Source organism: Vigna umbellata, chromosome 4 (genome assembly GCF_029865625.1).
Source record: "Vigna umbellata cultivar VRB3 chromosome 4, Vumbellata_1.0, whole genome shotgun sequence".
Taxonomy (NCBI): domain Eukaryota; kingdom Viridiplantae; phylum Streptophyta; class Magnoliopsida; order Fabales; family Fabaceae; genus Vigna; species Vigna umbellata.
This window is the reverse complement of record NC_142168.1, coordinates 74,621,045-74,647,578: the sequence shown is the minus strand read 5'-3', so window position 1 is coordinate 74,647,578 and position 26,534 is coordinate 74,621,045. Positions and strand designations below refer to the sequence as shown.

At 38.7% G+C, this 26,534-nt stretch overlaps 1 protein-coding gene across 1 annotated transcript in view; it reads left to right on the top strand.

The window, feature by feature from the left end:
• The first annotated feature begins 632 nt into the window (after window positions 1-632).
• The window catches only part of LOC148201293 (uncharacterized), a 46,772-nt gene continuing 20,870 nt past the window's right edge, over window positions 633-26,534 (top strand). The window contains exons 1-2 of the mRNA XM_088113154.1: window positions 633-807; window positions 9,107-9,728. Of these exons, the coding sequence (XP_087969280.1) occupies window positions 633-807; window positions 9,107-9,728 (797 nt within the window). The remainder of the gene's footprint in view (window positions 808-9,106; window positions 9,729-26,534) is intronic.

The window sequence follows — 26,534 nt, the reverse complement described above, 5'->3', positions numbered from 1 at the left end:
AAATAATCAACAAATCACATAACTAAACTAGGCCGTGAGTCCTTTGGGAGAACGATACTTGGTCTTACCGAGTTTTATTACTTGAAACGATTCGGTCACACTTGCCGATTTTTAAACAAGTTTGTGACGCCGTTTTTCGGTGTTCATAAATTTGTCATCAAGTTTTTATCGCCGTTGCCGGGGACTCGTGGTTTAACTAGTTAATTTGTGTGATTATTGATTATCTTTGACTTGAATTTTAAATTTCTGTTTTTATTTTCTGTTTTTATTTTTCGGTTTTTATTTTATTTTATTTTCTGTTTTTATTTATTCTTATCTCTTAATCTTATATCTTCTTTTATATCTTTTTGTGCTAACCAATTCTTCTAGGGTTTTGTTTTCTTGTGTATGCAGGAGGCAATCCGAACCAGGAGCAAGAAAACTGCAGAACCTCTTCTTGAAGGTTTAGACGAGAGTAGACGGAGGAGAAGAATCCGTACATCTAGAGAACTTTTCCCTCCTCCGGAAACTCTGACCATAGCACTGAGAACATGGAGAATAATAATATCAGAAGAACTCTTGCAGATTACACAAATACATCTGGACCTCAGCATTTTAACAGCACAGCAAGACCAAGAGTCAATGCAGCCAACATGGTGGTCAAACTAGCGCTGATCCAATTGGTAAAAAGTAATCAATTCAGTGGATTGTCTCACGAAAGCCCATATGAGCACCTCACAACATTTAATGAGATCTGCAACACGGTGAAAATAAATGGGGTGCCGGACGAAGCAATCAAACTTAGCTTGTTTCCATTCTCATTAGGAGGCAACTCTAAGCTTTGGTTGAATTCTTTTCCAGAGGGAAGCTTTACAGAGTGGGAAGCAGTGGTGACAAAGTTCCTAAACAAATACTTTCCACAATCAAAGGTGAATAAAGGAAAGCAAGAGATTTCATCATTCAGGCAAGGCATAGAGGAATCACTGGGTCACGCATGGGACAGATATAAAAGCTTATTACGAAAAACTCCCACGCATGGATTTGAAGAAGTGGAAGTAGTCCTAACTTTCCTTGGAGGTCTTGGTTCACAAACCAAGATGATGCTTGACGCCTCAGCAGGAGGAAACATCAAATGGAAAACTCCAGAGGAAGCTACAGAAATCATTGAAAATATGGCTACTAGTGACAACGAGCTAAACAGTGAAAGAGGAGCTCCTATCCAACAAAAAGGAGTTCAACAATTACAAACAAATGATGCCTTGCTAGCAAAGAATAAAATACTAACTCAACAACTGGAGACTCTTACAAAAACACTAGCACAATTGCCTAAAGAGTTAAAGACTGTTCCACAGGTTCAATCACAGTTGTGTGAATTATGTGGAGGTGACCATATCAATGGTCAATGCGCCTTTCCAGCAGAAGCCGTAGAGGATGTTAATTACATGGCCAATCAATACCGTCAAGGGAATTTCAATCAAGGGTGGAAACCACACCCAAGCATTGGTCAAGGACAAACTGGGCAAGCTGGGCAATTTAACAAGCAACAGCAGCAACCAACCTTATGGCAGCAGATTTCTATACTTAATGAAAGGTCAATAAGGATGGAAGAAACTCTTAATCAATTCATACAGAAAACTGAGTCTACCCAAAAGAGCACTAAATCTGAGGATGATGTCTCTACAAAGAAAAGACGTAGAGATGATGAAGCAAAGAAGTATAAAGCTGTTAAAAAGGAGCCATTCTCTCCAAAAGCAAAAGATCCAGGAGGCTTTTCCATTCCATGCACAATAGGGAAGAAAAGGATTAAAAAAGCTCTACTTGATTTAGGTTCAAGTGTTAACTTGATACCTTATTCTTTACTGGAGCAGATTGGTGATGTGGATGTGAACCCTGTAAAGATTAACTTAGTAATGGCAGACAGATCTTCAAAGGAACCATGTGGAATTGCAGAGGATATTATAGTTTGCATAGGCAAACTCCAGTTCTTGGTAGACTTTGTAAGACCCATAAATATATATATATATATATATATATATATATATATATATATATATATATATATATATATATATTAGTAAATTTTAGCATTTTATTTGTAATAATAATTTTAGTGGATAGAAAAATGTAAATTTTGGATATAAAATTTTAGTAATTTTAGAAGGAGAGGTTCAAATTTTTGGTAACTTATTTAGTATTTTTTAAATTGAATAGTAAAAAGTGAATAGTAAATAGTAAAAGTGAATAGTGAATAGTAAAAATAAATTCTTATCATGAAAGAAATTAGGATTCCTTAGCATAGAAGAAATTAGGATTTCTTAGTATGGAAGAAATTAGGATCAGATTTAATAAGTAAATGATTAAAATATTATTTTTTTAAATAATATTAAAATAATAAATAATATTAAAATATTAATGAATAGTAAATTTTTTTTAACTATAAATAGCCATGGGAGGGAAGGGTATTCTGCACCAAGAAGAGGAATCAAGTGAGAGTTTGAGAAATAGAGAAGAAATAGTTAGGGAGAAATTTTTAGTTGCAAGAAGAGTAGAGGTTCTGAAGAGTTTTCAGGAAAACAAATTCGGAGCAGGAGATTAAGTCTGGAATAGAGGTAGGGGAGCTAATCCTGCTTGTATATGATTTTTGTCCATGTTATGATAATGAATATGAGTTATGAGTATGTTAAAATTTTTGTAATGGTAGTTATCTATTCACTTATATAAATTTAGTTTTCATGATTATAATTTTCTTATTTTCGAGTTAGTATGGTAAAACTTTTCTTTTAATTATTTTGACCGTTGGATTTAGCTACAATTTTAATATATGAATCCTAAGACCTATTTCTTCACTTTGACCGTTTGGATTTGTAATTAGAAGTCTGTACTTAGAGAAATAAATCCTGCATGTTTGAGTAAATTAATTACCCCTGTAGATCTGTTACTGAGTCATCTCGGTAAAATATATATTATGACTTATTTGACCGTTAGATCAACTTGAAAATTTTATATATGATTCCTAAGATATATTAATACACTTTGACCGATCGGAGTTTTAATTGAAAGTCTATGTTTGGAGAAAATAATTTTTAAGTTTTGAAAAATCTGATGAACACTATTTCTGTTCTTAAGTTATCATGGTAAAAATTTCATATATATTTCATTTACCGTTAGATTGAGCCCAAAATTTAGTATGTAATTCATAAGACATATTAAGTCATTTTGATCGTTCAGATTTGTAATTAAATGTCTGTGCTTAGGGAAATTAGTTCCGCATTTTGAGTATAACCGAAAACCACTTAAAATTCTGCACCTGAGTTACCTCGGTAAAACCTCAATATCTATCTAGTTAACCGTTGGATCAACCTGAAATTTTAATATGTAGTTTATAACAAATAGTGAATTATTGTGACCATTCAGATTTGAAATCGGAGTTACAGATTTAGAGATATTAATTTCGTATCTTCTCAGGGATCTCAATATTGCTTAATTTCTATTTTTTTGATATCTATATTAAATTTCGGTGTTAATATTATATGCTGTTGTTTTGAATCTGTAAATAAGAAATTTGTTAAAAACTAGTTGAGGAACACTTTGGCTAAGGAAAGACTTGGTACTTAAGTTGTCCATTGTGACGCACCTCTCTTTCCTGAAAGTCTACTCAATGAGTTTTTTTAACCAAAATCTTATCAGGCAGATTATGTACAGTTAAATTAGTATGTGATATAGTCAATATGTATGACTTTTGGGATGGATGGACGTGATGCATATTGGTGTATGCATTCTGATTTGGTGTTTGATACATATTGGTGTATGTATTCTGATATGTTGTTGATGCATATTGGTGTATGCATTCTGATTTGGTGTTTGATGCATATTGGTGTATGCATTCTGATTTGGTGTTTGATGCATATTGGTGTATGCATTCTGATATGTTGTTGATGCATATTGGTGTATGCATTTTGATTTGGTGTTTGATATATATTGATGCATGCAATGTGGTTTAGTGTGTAACTCATATTTGTTTATGTAATTTGATCTGGTAAAGTGAGCATAGTATGGTTTGGTATCGAGGTATGGTTATTGTATTGAATTGTTAGCTCACCCTTGCTTGTGTGTGCATGTGAATGCGATGATCGTATAATGCGTGATGTTATACGGGAGCAGATTATATGATGTTTATATCAAAGTAATTATGCATGTTTTATAAATGATTTGTTGCATGTTAGCTCACCCTACTTGTTTGTGTTGTTTTTGTGTTTGGGTATGTGCGATGATCGTATAATTCGTTATACGGGAGCAGATGAAGGAATGTCGTCTGAAACAATACCAATGAAGAAAGAGATCGAAGAATAAGTTAGAAGAATTCGAGTTATATTTAGGAGTTATAGTTGAAATCTGAGTTTAAAATATGTATATCAACTGTGAATTTTTAAGTGTGAGATTACGGGATGTTACCGAAAATGTAATGTTACAATATATAAACTATGAATTATCCAGTGTGAGATATTGAGATGTTACATTAAAGGTATCAGAGCAGTTCGTCCTTAGGATGACCTCTGTGTTGTGGGTCTTCCGTGTCTTCTCTGTGAAGAGTTGAGTCTAAATGGTATAATTTACCATTTCCTCCAAATCTAGATAGTAAAGTATTGTGTCTAACTACCATGACTTTTACCATAGATGATTTTCCTTTCTTAATTCTGAGGGTTTGAGGAAAGATATTACAATTAGTTAAAGCCTTCGAAAATAGGGAGATATAATACCAGAGTTTAGGTTTCAAAGGATGAGTGAAGATGTTAGTGTTTAGAAGTAATGTTTTAAGAAGTTTTAGAAGAACAAAATGAGGAGGTGAGATATCTTACGTTGCACAAGAAGAGTTGAGTTCAAAGGCTAGAATAAAAAGAGCTTTAGGAAAGCATTAGTGTAATAAGGTTAAAGGAATCAACCATGTTCTGTATATCAGTGGTGTGAGGAGTGAAATTATCCTACGAACTTATTATAAAACGTAATAACAATAATTCTCTGTGCGAACAGAGAAATAACCCGCACCCGACCCAACCGTGAAACATGTAATATACTTAGCTTGGCAAGGGTTTGGGGAGTGAACTCATCTAGTTTTTAGTATGTGTACCGAATGAGAAAATTGAAATTAATTACTAGGGAATTATGATGCGTATATGTTTAACTATTTATTAAAATGAATTATAAATTAATTAAGTAAATGAAGTCAATCTTTTGCTACTGGTTTTCACATGATATTATCTTTGATTATTAGTTTATGTGAAATTTACATATATTATGTCTAGTATACGACTGCTCATGATTTCATAATTCATATGATGAACATATACTGCTTGTTATTATTTTATGGTGTAGCGATTCGTGGTTGTTTTGAGTGAACTTCAAATTTATAAACATGTTTGATGCATTCTCAACTATTATTTGTCATTTACTTGTGTAATTTATAATTTTAGGGTATAGGATTACGAGTTATAAAGCTAAAGTAATTCTGGATAATGTACTAAATTATATTAGAATAGGTCTTAAAATTTTAAGTGTAGATACCAGTTAAGTGAATTAAGTAATAACTACCATTGCAAATTAAATCGGCTAAGACACATATAAAGATAATAAGAAGATGTTTAGACTAAATGAATCAAGGAAAAAAAAACATAAGATAATATTAATTTCATTATGAGAAAAAAAAATATATCAATAAATAAAATAAAATTACAATAATAGATTTTTCTCCTAAGCCTCTGAGAATTTCACTTCTGTCTTAAGTCTTGTAAATACCCAAAAATAAATACAACTCTTCCAGTATCCAAATTTGCCTTAGTATAGACCGAGGGAGGAAGATTGAACATATAGAGAATTATTGCTGAAGAAACACCAATATGAGCAGAGTAATAAAAAAAAATCATTAACTAGAATATAAAACAAAGTAGATAAAGATCACAGTACATAAATAAAAATAAAATGTTCAAGTGTCGGCCACAAGTGACCGTTAAGAGTACAGTCCATAAAAATATAATAAATAAATAAAAATAGTCTCCTTAAGGAAACTATTGATCGGCGAACGACAATCTCAAAGAAAGCTCTGTGGAAGGGGCTTTGATGCGAAACGGCATGGGTTGAGTAACTTTCTCTTCTTCTTTATGTATAGCGGGGATGGGAAAGAGATCTAGGAGCCTTGGAGCCTGTGGAATTACCTATGAAGGATCTCCGGTGGTGCAAAAATAATAGTAGTTAGAGATAAATAAAATAAATAAAGAAATTAAATATATATATATATATATATATATATATATATATATATATATATATATATATATATAAAACTTTAAAATGGAAAGTGGTTACTGGGTGGCAATCTTAAGGTAAGCTCCGTCGAGGGAGCTCTGGTACGGAATGCAGGAGGCATAGGTGGAGGGATTTGTCGTTTATCTTTTTCGTCATCGATGATGATCGGAATGGGGAACAGATCCAGCAGCTTCGGTGCCCTCATAACTACCCAGTCATATTCTTTCAACAAAAATTTGCATGTTAATAATAGAAGAGGAAGAGAAAAAAAAATTCAATAAAAATAAAGATATGATCATAATTCTTACCATACATGTATCGCGGCAGCAAAGAAAATATAGTGCCAGTGGGGTCTATCTCCGCTTGCATGCGCCTAACCCGATTGCCATGGTTGTTGAACCAGCATTGCACGTTATATTCGCCGGCTTCTCCGAAAGTCCTTAGTCGAGACGCAATCTCAAAGACTTGGGCTCTGCTTGGGTGTGTGACCCCATAATTGTATATGTTGGTCATCATCTTAATCTGATCATCAGTAGGACGCCACCGCTGACAGGTGGATCTCTCTATTTCCATTTTTTTACTCCTCCTTCCTCTCGAAGTATTCTAAAAAAAAAAAAAAATAAAAAAAACAAAAAAATAAAAAGAATAAAATAAAAATAAAAATAAAAATAAAAAAAAAATAAAAAAAAAATATTAGATTCTTAGTTCAGTGTTTTCTTTATTTGTTTTTGTTTCCTTTTAGGTTTATTTTGTCCAGTTAGTCTTTGATGTTTCAGCGTCTAGTCTCAGATCTGTTTCACGGTCCTTGCAAAAGGGTCCTAAACGGACCTATGTCCAGTTGTCCTTGTCCATGTTGTTCATGTAAATTAAGTTTCTGTGTTTATTTAGTTTTAAGTAGGGTACGTGGCATTGTTCTACCCGATTGTCTCTGCCATACCTTCAATTGAAGGGAGATTAGCGTCTGGTTTCCAGCCTATATACCCCTTAAGTTTTAAGACAGTTGTGTTTTAAGTGTTTTAAGTTTAGAAAAATGAGAAAATTTAAAAGGAGAAGAATACAGAAAAGCAAATAAAGCGGCAAAGGGAGGAAAGAAAGGAAAGAAGGAACGAAAAACTTAAAGGGGAGTAAGGAAAGAAATAACATGAAGGAAAAAAAAAAGGAAAGAAGGAAAGGGAGATCCAAGGTTCTGAGGACTTACCCAGAGTAGTAGGGCTTACAGAAGCTCGACGCATATCTCAGACGCTCCGAAGGCACACTGAGGCAGAGGCTCCGCGCAAATTCCAGACGTTCAGAGGAGAGAAATGAGAGAGAAAGAGAGGGACAGAGAGAGAGAGAGTGAGCAGTCAGAAATGTCGCTCGACGCAGAGGACTGGCCCTTTTATAGCCAAAATTTTCCCACTGTAGCTACAGTTCCGGTCATTGCCACCGAAACTGTTGTCACAGTACCGGTCATCCTTCTTTAAAAAAAGAAAAAATTTATAGGTTAGAGTACAAAGTTAGAATTATAGGTTAGAGTACAAAGTTGGAAGTTGGTAAATTGAAAGTTTTGAGCTATAAGTGATGATTTGGCATAAGTGGTTAGGTTACATAAATCTGGTATGGAAGTTAATGGTTGATTATTTTGTATTTAGGTGATGAGATTTTAAATTAAAAAGTTTTTGTAAAAGGAGGAGATTTTGGGTCTATTATTAAGTCAATTATGACTTAGGAATCTCAGTAGGTAGAAGTCGTATGTTGATTTTAGGAGAAAACCGTTAGAGTAATATCTTCTTGTTAGTAAGTTCAACCATGGGAGAAGCTCTTCGCACGAGGAAATTTCTCTTAAGCACATTAGTCAACATTCATTTAGTTTTAATGATACTTAACTAAGAAAGAGTGTGTTAGATCTTTCTCACATTTTAGAAGTAGATGCGACTACAAACAAAGAAGATGTCTCATTAAAAGGGCAACCCATAAGTATAGAAAACCATCGAACATAATGACTTAGAGGAAAGATCATCAACTTAGTCAAAGTAGTTTGGGAAAGAAGAGTAAATGAATTTACAAGGAAATAAGGTGAAATAATCATAACCTTATTTTTATGTCGAATTTTCGAGGACGAAAATTTTTGTTGTTGGGGAGAATGTAAGACCCATAAAAATATATATATATATATATATATATATATATATATATATATATATAGTAGTAAATTTTAGCATTTTATTAGTAATAATAATTTTAGTGGATAGAAAAATGTAAATTTTGGATATAAAATTTTAGTAATTTTAGAAGGAGATGTTCAAATTTTTGGTAACTTATTTAGTATTTTTTAATTGAATAGTAAAAAGTGAATAGTAAATAGTAAAAGTGAATAGTGAATAGTAAAAATAAATTCTTATCATGAAAGAAATTAGGATTCCTTAGCATGGAAGAAATTAGGATTTCTTAGTATGGAAGAAATTAGGATCAGATTTAATAAGTAAATGATTAAAATATTATTTTTTTAAATAATATTAAAATAATAAATAATATTAAAATATTAATGAATAGTAAATTTTTTTTAACTATAAATAGCCATGGGAGGGAAGGGTATTATGCACCAAGAAGAGGAATCAAGTGAGAGTTTGAGAAATAGAGAAGAAATAGTTAGGGAGAAATTTTTAGTTGCAAGAAGAGTAGAGGTTCTGAAGAGTTTTCAGGAAAACAAATTCGAAGCAGGAGATTAAGTTTGGAATAGAGGTAGGGGAGCTAATCTTTCTTGTATATGATTTTTATCCATGTTATGATAATATTAATGGGGTGCCAGACGAAGCTATCAAACTTAGCTTGTTTCCTTTCTCATTGGGAGGCAATGCTAAGCTTTGGTTGAATTCTTTCCCAGAAGAAAGTTTCACAGAGTGGGAAGCAGTGGTCACAAAATTTTTAAACAAGTACTTCCCACAATCTAAGGTGACAAAAGGCAAGCAAGAGATTTCTTCATTTAAACAGGGCATGGAAGAATCACTAGGGCATGCATGGGACAGGTATAAAAGCTTGCTAAGAAAAACACCCACGCATGGCTTTGAAGATCAGGAAGTAGTCTTAACTTTCCTTGGAGGGCTTGGTTCACAAACCAAGATGATGCTGGACGCCTCAGCAGGAGGAAATATTAAATGGAAAACTCCAGAGGAAGCAACAGAGATTATAGAAAACATGGCTACTAGTGATAATGAGCTGCACAGTGAGAGAGGAGCTCCTATGCAAAAAGGAGTCCTCCAATTACAAACATATGATGCCCTGCTAGCTCAAAACAAAATTCTAACTCAACAGCTGGAGACTCTGACTAAAACTCTTGCACAATTACCCAAAGAGTTGAAAACTGCTGCACAGGTACAATCCCAGTTGAGCGAATTGTATGGAGGCGACCATATCAATGGTCAATGTGCCTTTCCAGTTGAAGCCGTAGAGGATGTAAACTACATGACCAATCAGTACCGTCAAGGAAGCTACAATCAGGGGTGGAAACCACACCCAAGTATTGGTCAAGGGCAAACTGGGCAAGCTGGTCAATATAATAAGCAGCAGCAGCAACCCACCTTATGGCAACAGTTGTCTATGCTTAATGAAAGGTCCATGAGGATGGAGGAAACTCTCAACAATTTCATACAGAAGACTGAGTCTACACAGAAGAGCACTGAAGCTGCTATCAAAAATCTGGAGACTCAGATGGGGCAGATCACCAAACAGGTGGAAGAAAGGCCAAATAGAAATTTTGGGGCTAATACTGAGGTTAAGCCCAGAGAAGAGTGCAAGGTGGTAGAGAGTGTTGATGATGACAAAGTTGAGTTAGAAACAGAAGAGAGAAGAGAAATAGAGAGCAATAGCACTTTTCCTTTTCCAATCCATCAAGGGAAACAACTAGACTTCACAGAATTATTGAAAATGGTGGATAATGATGCACCTTGGGAACAGATTCTGCAACAGATTACGGTTTACACTAAATCTAATGAAGAAATCTCTACAAAAGAGAGACGTAGAGATGATGAGGCAAAGGAGTGTATAACTGTTAAAAAAGAGCCATTCCCTCCTAAAGCAATAGACCCAGGCAGTTTTTCTATCCCTTGTACCATAGGGAAGAAAAGGATGAAGAAAGCTCTTCTTGATTTAGGTTCAAGTGTTAACTTAATACCTTACTCTTTACTGGAGCAAATCGGCAATGTTAATGTGAAACCTGTAAAGGTTAATCTAGTAATGGCCGATGGATCTTCAAAGGAGCCATGTGGGATTGCAGAGGACATTATAGTTTGTGTTGGCAAACTTCAAGTCTTGACAGACTTTGTGGTGATGAAGATGGAGACAGAGAAGATACCTATCATACTTGGAAGACCGTTTATGAAAACGCTAGAGCTATCATTGATGTAAATGAAGGTATAGTGGTGCTCCAGGATCGAGAGGAGAGAGTGGTTGTAGACGTCTTCAAGGATGAGACGCAAGCACAGGAGGAAGAAGCTAGTTATAAAGCTGCATTTCAAGATACACACATGACTAGCCATAAAGATGAAAAGCCCAAGGTTGCAAGTAACTATTGTTTGTTGTTTCAGGTACACAAGGAAGAAAAGATTGGAAGAGGAGGAGAAATTCCTGGTGACTGGGAGAAAAGAAGACCCCAACTTGGCACACCTGTAAGAATCAAGAACAAGTTGTGGGTTGTGAAGGGCTTTAAAGAGAAGGAGATGATAGAGATAGAGTCTCCACATTCTAGAAGGACCAAAACAGTTCACAGGAAACAGCTGAGGAGTTGATGGGATGACAACATCAACTATAAAGCAGGAACTTGAGCTTACTGGGTCAAGCAAATGACGTTAAAAGAGCGCTTGCTGGGAGGCAACCCAGTGATTTTAGAACTTTTAAATTTTACTTGGGTTTGTAATCTTTAAATCTGTTGAACATTATATTGCTGAACATAGCATCTACTGAAGGATGCTAGTTGGATATAGCATCTACTGAAGGATGCTAAGTGGTAACACCTACTGATGGGTGTTGGTAAGTTTGAAGCACCTACTGATGGGTGTTGGTGAGATTTTAAACACCTACTGATGGGTGTTGGTGGATTTTGGGTCAGGCTCGTGCGTTAAACAAGCGCTACCTGGGAGGCAACCCAGTTGATTGATTGTTTTTGCTTGTTTTACTTTAGTTAGGGTTTGCATAAGTATTTTAAACATTGAATTGCAGGGAACCAGTGAGGGGCATGTCTAGGAGGCACGTAGGTTAAGAAAAGAAGGAGAAGAGCACTTCATGAAAGTGCCGCTGAGCGGCAATTTACCGCTGAGCTGTACTCTCGCAGATGGGCTTTAGTTTCCTCTTAGCGGGACCCGAGCCCATTAGGGTATTTTTTTACCCTAAGCTGCGCATATGCTCATACTTTCAGGTTCTTCTCTGCACAAACACTCCCACATACCTTCTCCAAGGTTTTCCACATCTTTTCCCTCATCCCTCTTTAGAAAATCTCCCTTCCACTCACTTGCTCACTAGTTTTCCATCTAAGTTTGGGGTTGGGAGAGAGCATCATTAAAGGGGCTGATTTCTTCATTGTGGTTTACTAATGCTTAACAATGTATCTTTTGGTTTTGTGAATTATGTTTGATGTAGGGATGGCCTCCTCATCGGGCAAAAAGAATCAAGACTATAAGATCCAAGAAGAAGGAAGATACAGAGGACAACTCAGACTGATGAGGAGCTGAGATAGCATTTACTGATGAATGCTATCATATGCTTATGCTTTTGTTGGTTTAAAGTTTTCTGAACTTATTTGTTTTTGTTTTTAGATTAGGGTTTGATGTACTCTATTGGACACCTGGTTTGTGTGATGGTTTGCTATTAACTGTGATTGTGTGATAAGTAATGCTTGATGATGCTTATTGAGTGATTGATGTTGAGATAGATGTGCACATAAAATGCTTATACAGGTGATTCACAAGCTTTGTGAACAAATGCATGATATCATGATTGTGATTGTGAAATTAAGCAGGATGTGTATGTCAAATGTGAATGAGCTTATATGTGAGGTTTTGAGCTCCAGAGTTGTTATTGTTGAATGCTATTACTTTGGAAACATGAATGATTTTGCCCAGGTTTTCTATGATTGAATCAATTGCTTGTTTTGCATCATGTGATCAAGGTCGTTTGTTGGAACCCTTTTTATTGGCCAAATTCATAAAGTTAGCCCACTAAAAGAGAACACTTTGTGTTCTATCCTTTGAACCCTTAGCCTTGAACATACACTGAAAACCCTTGATTGAAAATCTTTACCTTGAGTTAAGTAGAAGATCTTGTGTGGTATTGTTAAATGTTCAAGTTTGGGGTTGTTAGGAAAACATGAAAAAGGAAAAGCATTGAGCTAAGAGCTAAAAAGTAAGAATATGTAAAGAAAAAGAAAAAGAAAAAGAGAAAGAAAAGAAAAGAAAAGAAAAGAAGAAGCAAAGCTCAATGTAAATGCAAAGGCAAGTTCGGAATGAATAAGAATAATTGTGTTGTTATGATTCTCTTAACTCAAGGATTTTGTGATCCAGAAAAACCAATTTTCTTGTTAGCCCAGCCACGTTATAAGCCATTCGAAAGTCCTTGTGATGATGCATGCTTGTGAATGTTTTTGATTGTGGTTAAATGAAAGGCAAAGTTGATTCATGTGACATTGTGATAGTGGAGTGAATGAGTGATTACCTCTTATGCACTTGTGTTTGAGTGAAACACTTTACCTAGTGAGGAAATATTCCATGAGCACATGAACATCCATGCTTAATTGATTGATCATTAATGAAAAATAGCATTTGTTGGATATTAAGTGACTTTGTGAACACCAAAGCATGTGCACGTCTTGATTGAAATCTTGGTCATAAGCTTGATTGAAGTCTTTACTTATCTTGAAAAGAAGATTTTTGAATGAGTGAACCATTATATGAATTGGTAGAAGATTGAGTTACATCTTGTTTGCTTGAGGACAAGCAAAGTTCTAAGTTTGGGGTTGTGATAACAGTTGAAAAACTGTTATTTTTATGCTTAAAATTGATACCAAAAGCAACCTTTAAGACTTAAAAACTAGCTTGAACTCATATTTTTGCTTTAGTTTTGTGAATAAGAGAGTTGAAAGTGAATTTAATGGTTTTGTGCAAGATTCCCTTTATTTTGTAGGCTAATTGAATGATTTGAAAGAAGAATTGAAGTACCGAATGATTGGAGTGCTGAAAAGTCAACAGAAACCAGAAAAGTCAACCAGTCAACAAGAAAAGTCAACCAGTCAACCAGAATACGAAAAAGTCAACCAGACGAGTTTTGGGCCAGTTTTATTCGATTTTATGATCTATTTGGGCCTGGACCCGTTTTCTATTATTTTTATGTCCTATTTAAAGACCTAGATGTCTTAGGGTTGGTATCTTTGGCAGAAACGAAGCAAACACTCTCTCTTCCACCCCTTTGAAGGAGGATCTTGGATGCTCAGGCTACCTCTTCACCTTTCTAGGGTTTTATCCTTCATTCTTTCATTATTGTTCATCTAGGTTCACCATGAATATGGTAAACTAAACCTTGTATGTTTGTTGGGGAATCAATGTAATCTTTTGAAGCTCTCATATATGGAATTTGTGCTTGCATCTTAATCTAAGATTTATGCTTTCCTTCATCATTAGTTAGGGTTTTTCCTCTTTGCTTAATGCTTGCTTTGTTTAACTCATTCAATGCATGATTATTGATTTTGTCGATACGGGAACGTACGGGGAAGTCTAGATCCGGGGAATTACTCCCAATATTATATCGGTTGTGGTTAAGCTCTTGTGCTAAAAGAACTAATTATTAGGAATGCTAGGAATCGTATGAACTCGTAATTAGGGATAGGCCTTCTTGACAGTGTAATTTAGAGAGTGGCATTAACAATGATGACTTGAATGTCGAATTCCTAAAATATATGAGAGTGGATAAGATGAAATTGACCCCCAACAACATATTCATATATATATTTCATTGAAAGTGCTTGTCTTTTGCTTTTGCCATTGATCAAAACCTCATGCATACATGTTTATTTTCGTCTTTTGCATAGTATAATCCAATTATTTTGTTCTTAAGTCTTAGCTAATCAACGAATCACATAACTAAACTAGGCTGTGAGTCCTTTGGGAGAACGATACTTGGTCTTACCAAGTTTATTACTTGAAACGATTCGGTCATACTTGTCGATTGTAAAACAAGTTTGTGACATCATATTTTGGTGATCATAAATTTTTCCATCAATAGACTCACCATATTCTAGAAGAGTCAAAACAGTACACAGGAAACAGTTGAGGAGTTGGTGGAAGATGGACATCAGCCATGAAGAAGGAACTTGAGCTTTATTGGGTCAAGCTAATGACATTAAAAGAGCGCTTACTGGGAGGCAACCCAGTGATTTGAGAACTTTTGATTTTTCTTTTGGTTTTGTAACTTTTAATCAGTTGGACATTATTTTTGTAAATATTTTGTTGGATATAGCTTCTACTGAAGGATGCTAGGTGGTTAAGTATCTACTGAAGGATACTAGTTTTGTTACACCTATTGATGGGTGTTGGTAAGAAAGTTTTGCACCTACTAATGGGTGTTGGTGGACTTTGGGTTAGGCTCGTGACGTTAAACAAGCGCTACCTGGGAGGCAACCCAGTTGATTGATTATGTTGTTTTTGTTTGTTTTATTGTAGTTGCATAATAGGGTTTTGCATGAGTAATCTGAAAATTTAATTGCAGGGAACCAGTGAGGGGCATGAGTAGGAGGCACCTAGGTTAAGCTAGGAAGAAGAAAAGCACAACACGAAAGTACCGCTGAGCGGTAGTGTCGCAGAATGGGCTTAGGTTGCCCCTTAGCGGAACCCGAGCCCATTAGGGTATTTTTATACCCTAAGCTGCGCATTAGCTCCTCTTTTCAGACTTTTCTCTGCACACACACTCCTACAAACCTTTTCCAAGGTTCTCCACATCTTTTCCCTCTTCCCTCTTGAGAAAATCTCTCTTTCACTCACTTTCTCACTAGTGTTCCATCTAAGTTTGGGGTTGGAAGAGAGCATCTTAGCTTGGAAGCATTCTCATTTCATCTAGCATCTCCACCCAAGTAAGTCAAGCATTTTGTTCATTCTAGGGTTCTTGAGTTTGAATGTGATTGTTAAAGCATGAAAATTTAGGGGTTTTGATTTCTTTGCATGATTTGATGATTAAATTGATGTTTGAACCGATTGAACTGAATGATTTTAATCTGGAAAACTGAAAATAGCATGTGGGTGGAGTTAGGACAGGTTAAAAAGGATTTTTCAAAAATCTGCATAGTCACCGCTCAAGGGTAAATTGCCGCTGAGCAGCACTCTGACAGACTTGAAATTTTTGATGCATTGTGTTCTGGATTGCTGCACTGGTGGCACTGAGGGGTGATTCTGACCCTCAGCAGTGGTTTAGCTTCGAAATGAGGTGTTGATAACAGTTGAAAAACTGTTATTTTTATGCTTAAAATTGATACCAAGAGCAACCTTTAAGACTTAGAAACTAGCTTGAACTCATATTTTTGCTTTAGTTTTGTGAATAAGAGAGTTGAAAGTGAATTTAATGGTTTTGTGCAAGATTCCCTGTATTTTATAGGTTAATTGAATGATTTGAAAGAAGAATTGAAGTACCGAATGATTGGAGTGCTGAAAAGTCAACCAGAAACCAGAAAAGTCAACCAGACAACCAGAAAAGTCAACCAGTCAACCAGAATATTTAAAAAGTCAACCAGACGAGTTTTGGGCCAGTTTTATGCGATTTTATGATCTGTTTGGGCCTGGACCCGTTTTCTATTATTTTCTATTTAAAGACCTAGATGTCTTAGGGTTGGTATCTTTGGCAAAAACGAAGCAAACACTTTCTCTTCCACCCCTTTGAAGGAGGATCTTGGATGCTCAGGCTACCTCTTCACCTTTCTAGGGTTTTATCCTTCACTCTTTCATTATTGTTCATCTAGGTTCACCATGAATATGGTGAACTAAACCTTGTATGTTTGTTGGGGAATCAATGTAATCTTTTGAAGCTCTAATATATGGAATTTATTCTTGCATCTTAATCTAAGATTTATGCTTTCTTTCATCATTAGTTAGGGTTTTTCCTCTTTGCTTAATGCTTGCTTTGTTTAACTCATTCAATGCATGATTATTGATTTTGTCGATACGGGAACGTACGGGGAAGTCTAGATCCGGGGAATTACTCCCAATAGTATATTGGTTGTCGTTAAGCTCCTGTGCTAAAAGAACTAATTATTAGGAATGCTAGGAATCGTATGAACTCGTAATTAGGGATAGGCCTTCTTGACAAGGTAATTTAGAGAGTGGCATTAACAATGATGATTTGAATGTTGAATTCCTAAAATATATGAGAGTGGATAAGATGAAATTGATCCCCAACAACATATTCATCCATATATTTCATTGAAAGTGCTTGTCTTTTGCTTTTGCCATTGATCAAAAACTCATGCATACATGTTTATTTTCTGTTTTGCATATTAAACTCCAATTATTTCGTTCTTAAGTCTTAGCTAATCAACAAATCACATAACTAAACTAGGCCGTGAGTCCTTTGGGAGAACGATACTTGGTCTTACCGAGTTTATTACTTGAAACGATTCAGTCACACTTGTCGATTGTAAAACAAGTTTATGACATCATATTTTGGTGATCATAAATTTGTCCATCATATGTGTTCTATGTTTTACTAATGATTAACAACATGCTTTGTGGTTTTGTATCTGTGTTTGATTGTAGGAATGGCATCCTCTTCAGGTAAAAGATTGAAGACCATGGCATCGAAAAGAAAAGAAAAGGAACCAGAACAACCCCATTCTAGTAGGTTCCTATCTCGCAAACATGAGAAGCACTTCAAGGTGGTCCAAGATAGGAGACTCCTTATGGAGAGAAAGGTTGGAATGATACCTAACTTTGCTCCTCAATTTGGAGAGCAATTGTTAGGGAATGATTGGGGGAAGCTAGCTACATACCCTTCACCTGCCAAGATAGCTGTGGTAAAAGAATTCTAAACCAATGCAAGGAAGATTGGTGATTATCCAGCTGAGAACTACCTAGGCTATGTCAGAGGCCATGCTATTAGGTATGATCCTGATTCCATCAACAACTTCTTAGATACTGTGTGGGCTGGTGAGCAGTGCCAATTTGCTTTATGTATGGAAGAAGGTGCTGATTTTGATGATGTGGAGAGAGTTCTATGTATACCTGGAGGACATTTTCAAAGGAATAGAACTGGCTCTGTGGTGAGTATTAGGAGGACTGACTTGACTCCTCTTGCAAAGTATTGGATGGCGTTTTCTCATGCCAACATTCAGCCATGTTCTCATGTGTCAGACATTACTCTTAGTAGGGCACTCCTCCTTTACTGTGCAATTAGGAACTTAAATGTCAATATTGGACAGGTAATAGCTGATGAGATAAGGATGTGCGCTAACACCACAAATAATAAAGCACCCTTAGGACATCCTTCTTTAATCACACACCTTTGCAAGATAGCTGGGGTGGATACTTCAGCTCCACCATTTGAAAGGCCAAGGAAAGCAATTGATGAGGCCTACTATAGACAATACTGTGGAGGTGAGGAAGCAGCTCAACTAGTTCCACCACGCCGTACTCGTAGAGAGAGAGGGCAAGCACAGAGTCAGGCATCTGCTGAGACACATGTACATGTCTCTTATAGGTGCACAGTTACAGTCTATCCACAAAGGCAGGTGGCTATTGTAGAAATGATTGTTGGAATGTATGATACACCTCCAGCTCACAGGTGGGCTATGGAGGAGTTTCATAATGTAGTAGCTTGGCCAGAGGAGCCGGTACAAGGAGGCGGAGCTGAAGCAGCTGAAGCTTCAGTTAGGGAGATGGATGAAGATGAAGCTGATGATGATGCATTTGAGGATGTTGAAGATGAGGAAGAAGAGGAAGATACAGATGATAGCTCAAATTGATGAGGAGCTGAGATAGCATTTATTGATGAATGCTATCATAACTAGAGCAGGACTTATGCTTTTGTTTGGTTTAAGTGTTCTGAACTTATTTACTTTTGTTTTTTAGAATAGGGTTTGATGTACTCAATTGGAAACTTTGTCGTTTATGATGGTTTGCTTATGATTGTGATAGTTTGATAAGTAATGTTTGATGATGCTTTGAGATTGATTGATTTTGAGATGTGCACATTAAATGCTTATACAGGTGATTCACAAGCTTTGTGAACAAATGCATGATGTTATGATTGTGATTGTGAGATTAAGCAGGATGTGTATGTCAAATGTGAATGAGCTTATATGTGAGGTTTTGAGCTCCAGAGTTTTATTGATTGAATGCTATTACTTTGAAAGCATGAATGATTTTGCCCAAGTTTTCTATGATTGAATCAATTGCTTGTTTTGCATCATATGATCAAGGCCCTTTGTTGGTAATCCTTTTTATTGGCCAAATTCATGAAGTTAGCCTACTAAAAGAGAGCACTTTGTGTTCTATCCTTTGAACCCTTAGCCTTGAACATAATTTGAAAACCCTTGTTGAAAAGCTTTACCTTGAGTTAAGTAGAAAATCTTCTATGGTATTGATAAATGTTCAAGTTTGGGGTTGTTGGGAAAAAGAAAAAGGAAAGCATTGAGCTAAGAGCTAAGAAATAAGAATGTAAAAAGAAAAAGAAAAGAAAAGAAAAGAAAAAGCAAAGCTCAATGCAAAAGAAAGTTGGGAAAAATAAGAATGATTGTGTTGATATGATTCTCTTAACTCAAGGGTTTTATGATCTAGAAAAACCAATTTTCTTGTTAGCCCAACCACGTTATAAGCCATTGAAAAGTCCTTGTGATGATGCATGCTTGTGAATGTTTTTGATTGTGGTTAAATGAAAGGCAAAGTTGATTCATGTGACATTGTGACAGTGGAGTGAATGAGTGATTACCTCTTATACACTTGTGTGTGAGTGAAACACTTTACCTAGTGAGGAAATATTCCATGAGCACATGAACATCCATGCTTAATTGATTGATCATTCATGAAAAATAGCATTTGTTGGATATTAAGTGACTTTTTGAACACCAAAGCATGTGCACGTCTTGATTGAAATCTTGGTCATAAGTTTGATTGAAGTCTTTACTTATCTTGAAAAGAAGATTTTTGAATGAGTGCACCATTATAGGATTGGTAGAAGATTGAGTTACATCTTGTTTGCTTGAGGACAAGCAAAGTTCTAAGTTTGGGGTTGTGATAACAGTTGAAAAACTGTTATTTTCATGCTTAAAATTGATACTAAAAGCAACCTTTAACACTTAGAAACTAGCTTGAAATCATGCTTTTGGTTATATTTTTAGGAATAAGAGAGCTGGACAGGTTTATGCTTGATTTTAGTGTTTTTATGCAGGTTTTAAGGTGAATTTGGTAAAAGAAGTGAAGAAGGATAGAGATGGAATCAGAAAAGGCATCAAAAAGTGCAAAAGGAGAAGCCGCAAGTACCGCTCAGCGGCAGTTTACCGCTGAGCGGCACTCAGGAGCTCACGTTGGATCCGCTGAGGGGTGAAAATGCCGCTGAGGGGAAGAAAACAACTCACGCACTTACCACTGAGCGGCATTTTACCGCTGAGCGGCACTTTTATGGGCTTGGGCCTAATTTTTTCTGTATTTTTAGAATAGTATATAAGCTTTAGGACGTCCTAGGGTTTGTATCTTTGGCAGAGACGAAGCAAATACTCTCTTTTCCACCCCTTTGAAGGAAGATCTTGGATGCTTAGGCTACCTCTTCACCTTTCTAGGGTTTTATCTTTCATTCTTCCATTATTATTCATCTAGTTTCACCATGAATATGGTGAACTAAACCTTGTATTGTTGTTGGGAAATCAATGTAGTCTTGTGAAACTCTCATATATGGAATTTGTTTTTAACATCTTATTTTAGTTAGGGTTTTTCCTCTTGCTTATTGCTTGCTTGTTTAACTCATTCATTGCCATGATTATGATTTTGTCGATATGGGAACGTACGAGGAAATCTAGATCCGGGGAAATTCTCCCAATAGCATATGGTTGCCTTTAAGCTCCTGCACTTCAGAACTAATTACTAGGAATGCTAGGAATTGTATGAACTCGTAATTAAGGATAGGCCTTCTTGCAAGGTGATTTAGAGAGTGACATTAACAATTGATGAAAAGAATGTTGAATTCCTAAAGTATATGAGATTGGATAAGATGAAATTGATAACTCCCAACAACATACTCATCCATATAATTCATTAAAGTGTTTATATTCTGTCTTTTCCATTGATCAAATTCATGCATACATGTTTATTTACTGTCTTTTGCATATAAAACTACAATCAATTTGTTCTTAAGTCTTAAATATCACAAATCACATAACTAAACTAGGCCGTGAGTCCTTTGGGAGAACGATACTTGGTCTTATCGAGTTTTATTACTTGAAACGATTCAGTCACACTTGCCGATTGTTAAACAAGTTTGTGGCGCCGTTTTTCGGTGTTCATAAATTAGCCATCATGGCGCAAGTGAAGGAAGTGGAGGAAGTGGTCGAAGTAGACGAACTGGACAAACTGGACGAAGTGGAGAAAGTGGACGAAGTAGAGGTAGTTGAGGAAGTAGACGAAGTGGAGGAAGTGGACGAAGTGGAGAAAGTGGACGACGTGGAGGAAGTGGAGGAAGTGGAAGAATTGGACGAAGTGGACGAAGTAGATGAGATGGAGGAAGTGGAGGAAGTGGAGGAATTGGACGAAGTAGACAAAGTGGACGAAGTGGAGGAAGTGGACGAAGTGGACGAAGTGGACGAAGTGGAGGAAGTGGAGGAAGTGGATGAAGGGACGAGGAAGTGGAGAAGTGGAGGAAGTGGACGGAGTGGACGAAGTGGAGGAAGTTGAGGAAGTGGAGGAAGTGGACGAAGCGGACAAAGGACGAAGTGGACAAAGTGGAGAAAGTGGACGAACTGGACGAAGTGGTCGAAGTGGACCAAGTGGACGAAGTGGACAAAGTGGACAAAGTGGATGAAGTGGAAGAAATGCAGGAGGGGGCAAGTGGAGGAAGTTGAGGAAGTGGAGGGAGTTGACGAAGTGGAGGAAGTGGACGACGTGGAGGAAGTGGAGGAGGGGAAGGAAGTGGAGGAAGTGGAAGAATTGGACGAAGTGGACGAAGTAGAGGAAGTGGAGAAGTGGAGGAAGTGGAGGAAGTGGAGGAAGTGGACGAAGTGGACGAAGTGGACGAAGTGGACGAAGTGGACAAAGTGGAGGAACTGGACGAAGTGGACAAAGCGGAGGAAGTGGAGGAAGTGGACAAAGTGGATGAAGTGGCGCAAGTGGAGGAAGTGGAGGGAGTGGACGATTCGGAGGAAGTGGAGGAAGTGGACGAAGCAGACAAAGTGGACTAAGTGGACAAAGTGGAGGAAATAGACGAACTGGACGAATTGGACAAAGTGGCCAAAGTGGACGAAGTGGTGAAAGTGGATGAAGTGGAAGAAATGGAGGAAGTGGCGCAAGTGGAGGAAGTGGAGGAAGTGGACGAACTGGATGAATTGGACAAAGTGGTCGAAGTAGACGAAGTGGACAAAGTGGACAAAGTGGATGAAGTGGAAGAAATGAAGGAGGTGGCGCAAGTGGAGGAAGTGTTCGAAGTGGAGGAAGTGGACGAAGTGGAGAAGTGGACGACATGGAGGAAGTGGAGGAAGTGGAGGAGGGGAAGGAAGTGGAGGAAGTGGAAGAATGGGACGAAGTGGACGAAGTAGATGAGGTGGAGGAAGTGGAGGAAGTGGAGGAAGTGGAGGAAGTGGACGAAGTGGAGGAAGTGGAGAGAAGTGGACGAAGTGGAGGAAGTGGATAAAGTGGAGGAAGTGGACGAAGTGGACAAAGTGGACGAAGTGGAGGAAGTAGAGGTGGAGGAAGTGGACGAAGTGTAGGAAGTGGACGAAGTGGAGGAAGTGGAGGAAGTGAAGGAAGTGGACGAAGCGGACAAAGTGGACAAAGTGGACAAAGTCGAGAAGGTGGATGAACTGGACGAATTGGACGAAGTGGTCGAAGTGGACGAAGTGGGCAAAGTGGACGAAATGGAAGAAATGGAGGAGGTGGCGCAAGTGGAGGAAGTGGTCGAAGTAGACGAACTTGACAAAGTGGAGGAAGTGGCGGAAGTGGAGGAAGTGGAGGAAATGGAGGTAGTGGAGGAAGTTGATGAAGTGGAGGAAGTAGAGGAAGTGAACAATGTGGAGAAAGTGGAGGAAGTGGAGGAGGGAAGGAAGTGGAGGAAGTGGAAGAATTGGACGAAGTGGACGAAGTAGAGGAAGTTGGGGAAGTGGAGGAAGTGGACAAAGTGGAGAAGTGGCGCAAGTGGAGGAAGTGGACGATTCGGAGGAACTGGAGGAAGTGGACGAAGCGGACAAAGTGGACTAAGTGGACAAAGTTGAGGAAGTAGACGAACTGGACGAATTGGACGAAGTGGCCGAAGTGGACGAAGTGGTGAAAGTGGATGAAGTGGAAGAAATGGAGGATGTGGCGCAAGTGGAGGAAGTGGAGGAAGTGGGGAAGTGGAGGAGGAAGTGGAGGAAGTGAACGAATTGCACGAAGTGGTCGAAGTGGACGAAGTGGACAAAGTTGACAAAGTGGATGAGGTGGAAGAAATGGAGGAGGTGGCGCAAGTGGAGGAAGTCGTCGAGGTAGACGAACTGGACCAAGTGGACGAAGTGGAGGAAGTGGAGAAAGTGGAGGTAGTGGAGGAAGTTGACGAAGTGGAGGAAGTGGACGACGTGGAGGAAGTAGAGGAAGTGGAGGAGGGGAAGGAAGTGAAGGAAGTGGAGGAAGTGGAAGAATTGGACAAAGTGGACGAACTAGAGGAAGTGGAGGAAGTGGACAAAGTGGAGGAAGAGGTCGAAGTGGAGGAAGTCGACGAAGTGGAGGAAGGGGAGGACGTGGAGGAAGTGGAGGAAGTGGATGAACTAGAGGAATTGGATGAAGTGGACAAAGTGGTCGAAGTGGACGAAGTGGACGAAGTGGACAAAGTAGACGAAGTGGAGGAAGTGGAGAAAGTGGATGAAGTGGAGGAAATGGAGGAAGTGGCGCAAGTGGAGGAAGTGGAGGAAGTGGACGAAGTGGAGGAAGTGGTCGAAGTAGACGAAATGGACGAAGTGGGCGAAGTGGACGAAGTGGACTAAGCGGACAAAGTGGATGAAGTGGAGGAAGTAGACGAACTGGACGAATTGGACGAAGTGTTAGAAGTGGACAAAATGGAGGAAGTGGACGAAGTGGAAAAAGTGGATGAAGTGGAGGAAATGGAGGAAGTGGAGGAAGTGGAGGAAGTGGTTGAAGTAGACGAAATGGACGAAGTGGACGAAGTTGACGAAGTGGAGGAAGTGAAGGATGTAGAGGAGGTGGAGAAAGTCAAGGATGTGGAGGAAGTTGACGAAGTGGACGAAGTGGCCGAAGTGGACGAAATGGACGAAGTGGACGAAGTGGAGAAAGTGCACGAACTGGACGAATGTGGAGGAAGTGGACGAGAAGCACAAACTGGACGAGTTGGACGAAGTGGACAAAGTGGTCGAAGTGCACGAAGTGGAGGAAGTGGACATAGTGGAGGATGTGGAGGAGGAAGTGGAGTAAGTGGGCGAAGTGGACGAAGTTGACGAAATGGACAAAGTGGAGGAAGTGGAAGAAGTGGAGGAAGTGGATGAACTAGTCGAATTGGACGAAGTGGGCAAAGTGGTCGAAGTGGACGAAGAGGAGGAAGTGGACGACGGGATGAAGTGGACAAAGTGGAGGAAGTTGACGAAGTGGACGAAGGGGACGAAGTGGACGAAGTTGACGAAATGGACGAAGTGGAGGAAGTGGAGGTAGTGGATGAACTAGTCGAATTGGACGAAGTGGGAAAAGTGGTCGAAGTGGAAGAAGAGGAGGAAGTGGATGACGTGGATGAAGTGGACAAAGTGGAGGAAGTGGAGGAAATGGAGGAAGTGGAGGAAGTTGACGAAGTGGTCGAAGTAGACGAACTGGACGAATTGGACGAAGTGGACAAAGTGGATGAAGTGGAGGAAATGGAGGAAGTGGCGCAAGTGTAGGAAGTGGAGGAAGTGGTCGAAGTAGACGAACTGGACAAAGTGGACGAAGTGGAGGAAATGGAGAAAGTGGAGGAAGTCTAGGTAGTTGAGGAAGTTGACGAAGTGGAGGAAGTGGACGAAGTGGAGGAAGTGGACGACGTGGAGGAAGTGGAGGAAGTGGAGGAAGTGAAAGAATTGGACGAAGGACGAAGTAGAGGTGGAGGAAGTGGAGGAAGTGGACAAAGTGGACGAATCTCCTTCCTGCCTTGCTCCCCCGCGCTACCTTTCTTTCCCTCTCGGTGGCTACTTCCAGCAAAGCAAACCAGCTTATGTGGTTCCCTTTCCGTCCAGCAAAAATAAATTCACACCTCCAAGGTTGCACATGGCTCTCTTCTCCACTACACCGAGAGCTTCCCTCCAGCAAAGTGAATCAGCATATTGAATTTAAAAGACAAAAACAACATTCAATAAAAGCGTAGTAACCAAATGGAAGCGGCAATGAGAAATCATCAAACATGATAAAAAATCATTCCATTCCTTCAATTCAAAAGCAACGTTCATCCCCTCAGAAAATTTTCAGAACTACCATCGTCTCCAAAAACCTCAAGAGCGAGAGTGTAAAAAAAGTGCCAAAATGCGTGGCGGCTGGGCCCTTTCTAAGGACGTGTGTCCTCCCTTTAATAGGGATGGGGTCCACACAAAAGAAAAACCCTAGGTCCAAGTCACTCATTTCTAATTTTTGGGTCTAATCTAATTTACCAAAAATTGACCCAAAATATAAGAGTTGATACAGAAATTCTAAACTACTGAATTACAATTTAATTAATTCAAAATTGTCTGTGTAGAAAGTCTTGAATTTATTCGGCATTCTTCTTGATGTCCCAAAATGTATTTCCAAAATTTTCCTGCACTTCAAAAATGCACTTAATCAGCTCAGAAAACCCAAATTAGCACAATTACAAATTTCCGACCAAATTAAGCAGAATTCGGAAAACGGGGAAATAACAAACAATTAAACACAATTCCCTGGTTTATTTAAGTGCAATAAACTAAATATAATTCAAGAAATAACGACTCATCAGTGGACAAAGTGGACAAAGTGGATGAAGTGGAAGAAATGGATGAGGTGGCGCAAGTGGAGGAAGTGGTCGAAGTAGACGAACTGGACAAAGTGGACGAAGTGGAGGAAATGGAGAAAGTGGAGGTAGTGGAGGAAGTTGACGAAGGAGGAAGTGGACAAAGTGCAGGAAGTGGACGACGTGGAGGAAGTGGAGGAAGTGGAGGAAGTGGAGGAAGTGGAGGAGGGGAAGGAAGTGGAGTAAGTGGAAGAATTGGACGAAGTGGACGAAGTAGAGGAAGTGGAGGAAGTGGAGGAAGTGGAGGAAGTGGTGGAAGTGGACGAAGTGGAGGAACTGGAGGAAGTGGACGAAGTGGACAAAGTGAAGGAAGTGTAGGAAGTGGATAAAAGTGGTCGAAGTAGACGAACTGGAAAAAGTGGACGAATTGGAGGAAATGGAGAAAGTGGAGGTAGTGGAGGAGGTTGACGAAGTGGAGGAAGTGGACAAAGTGGAGGAAGTGGACGACGTGGAGGAAGTGGAGGAGGGGAAGGAAGTGGAGGAAGTGGAAGAATTGGACGAAGTGGACGAAGTAGACGAAGTGGAGGAAGTGGAGGAAGTGGTGGAAGTGGAGGAAGTGGACGAAGTGGACGAAGTGGACAAAGTGGACGAAGTGTACGAAGTGGACAAAGTGGATGAAGTGGCGCAAGTGGAGGAAGTGGACGATTCGGGGGAAGTGGAAGAAGTGGACGAAGCGGACAAAGTGGACTAAGTGGACAAAGTGGAGGAAGTAGACGAACTGGACGAATTGGACAAAGTGGCCGAAGTGGACAAAGTGGTGAAAGTGGATGAAGTCGAAGAAATGGAGGAAGTGGCGCAAGTGGAGGAAGTGGAGGAAGAGGACGAAGGGGAGGAAGTGGAGGAAGTGGATGAAATGGACGAAGTGGACAAAGTGAACAAAGTATAGGAAGTGGAGAAAGTGGGGGAATTAGAGGTAGTGGAGGATGTTGAGGAACTGGACGAATTGGACGAAGTGGTCGACGTGGAGGAAGTGGAGGAAGTGGAGAAAGTGGAGGAATTAGACGAAGTGAACAAAGTGGAGGAAGTGGAGGAAGTGGAGGAAGATGAGCAAGTGGAGGAAGTGGAGGAAGTCGACAAAGTGGAGG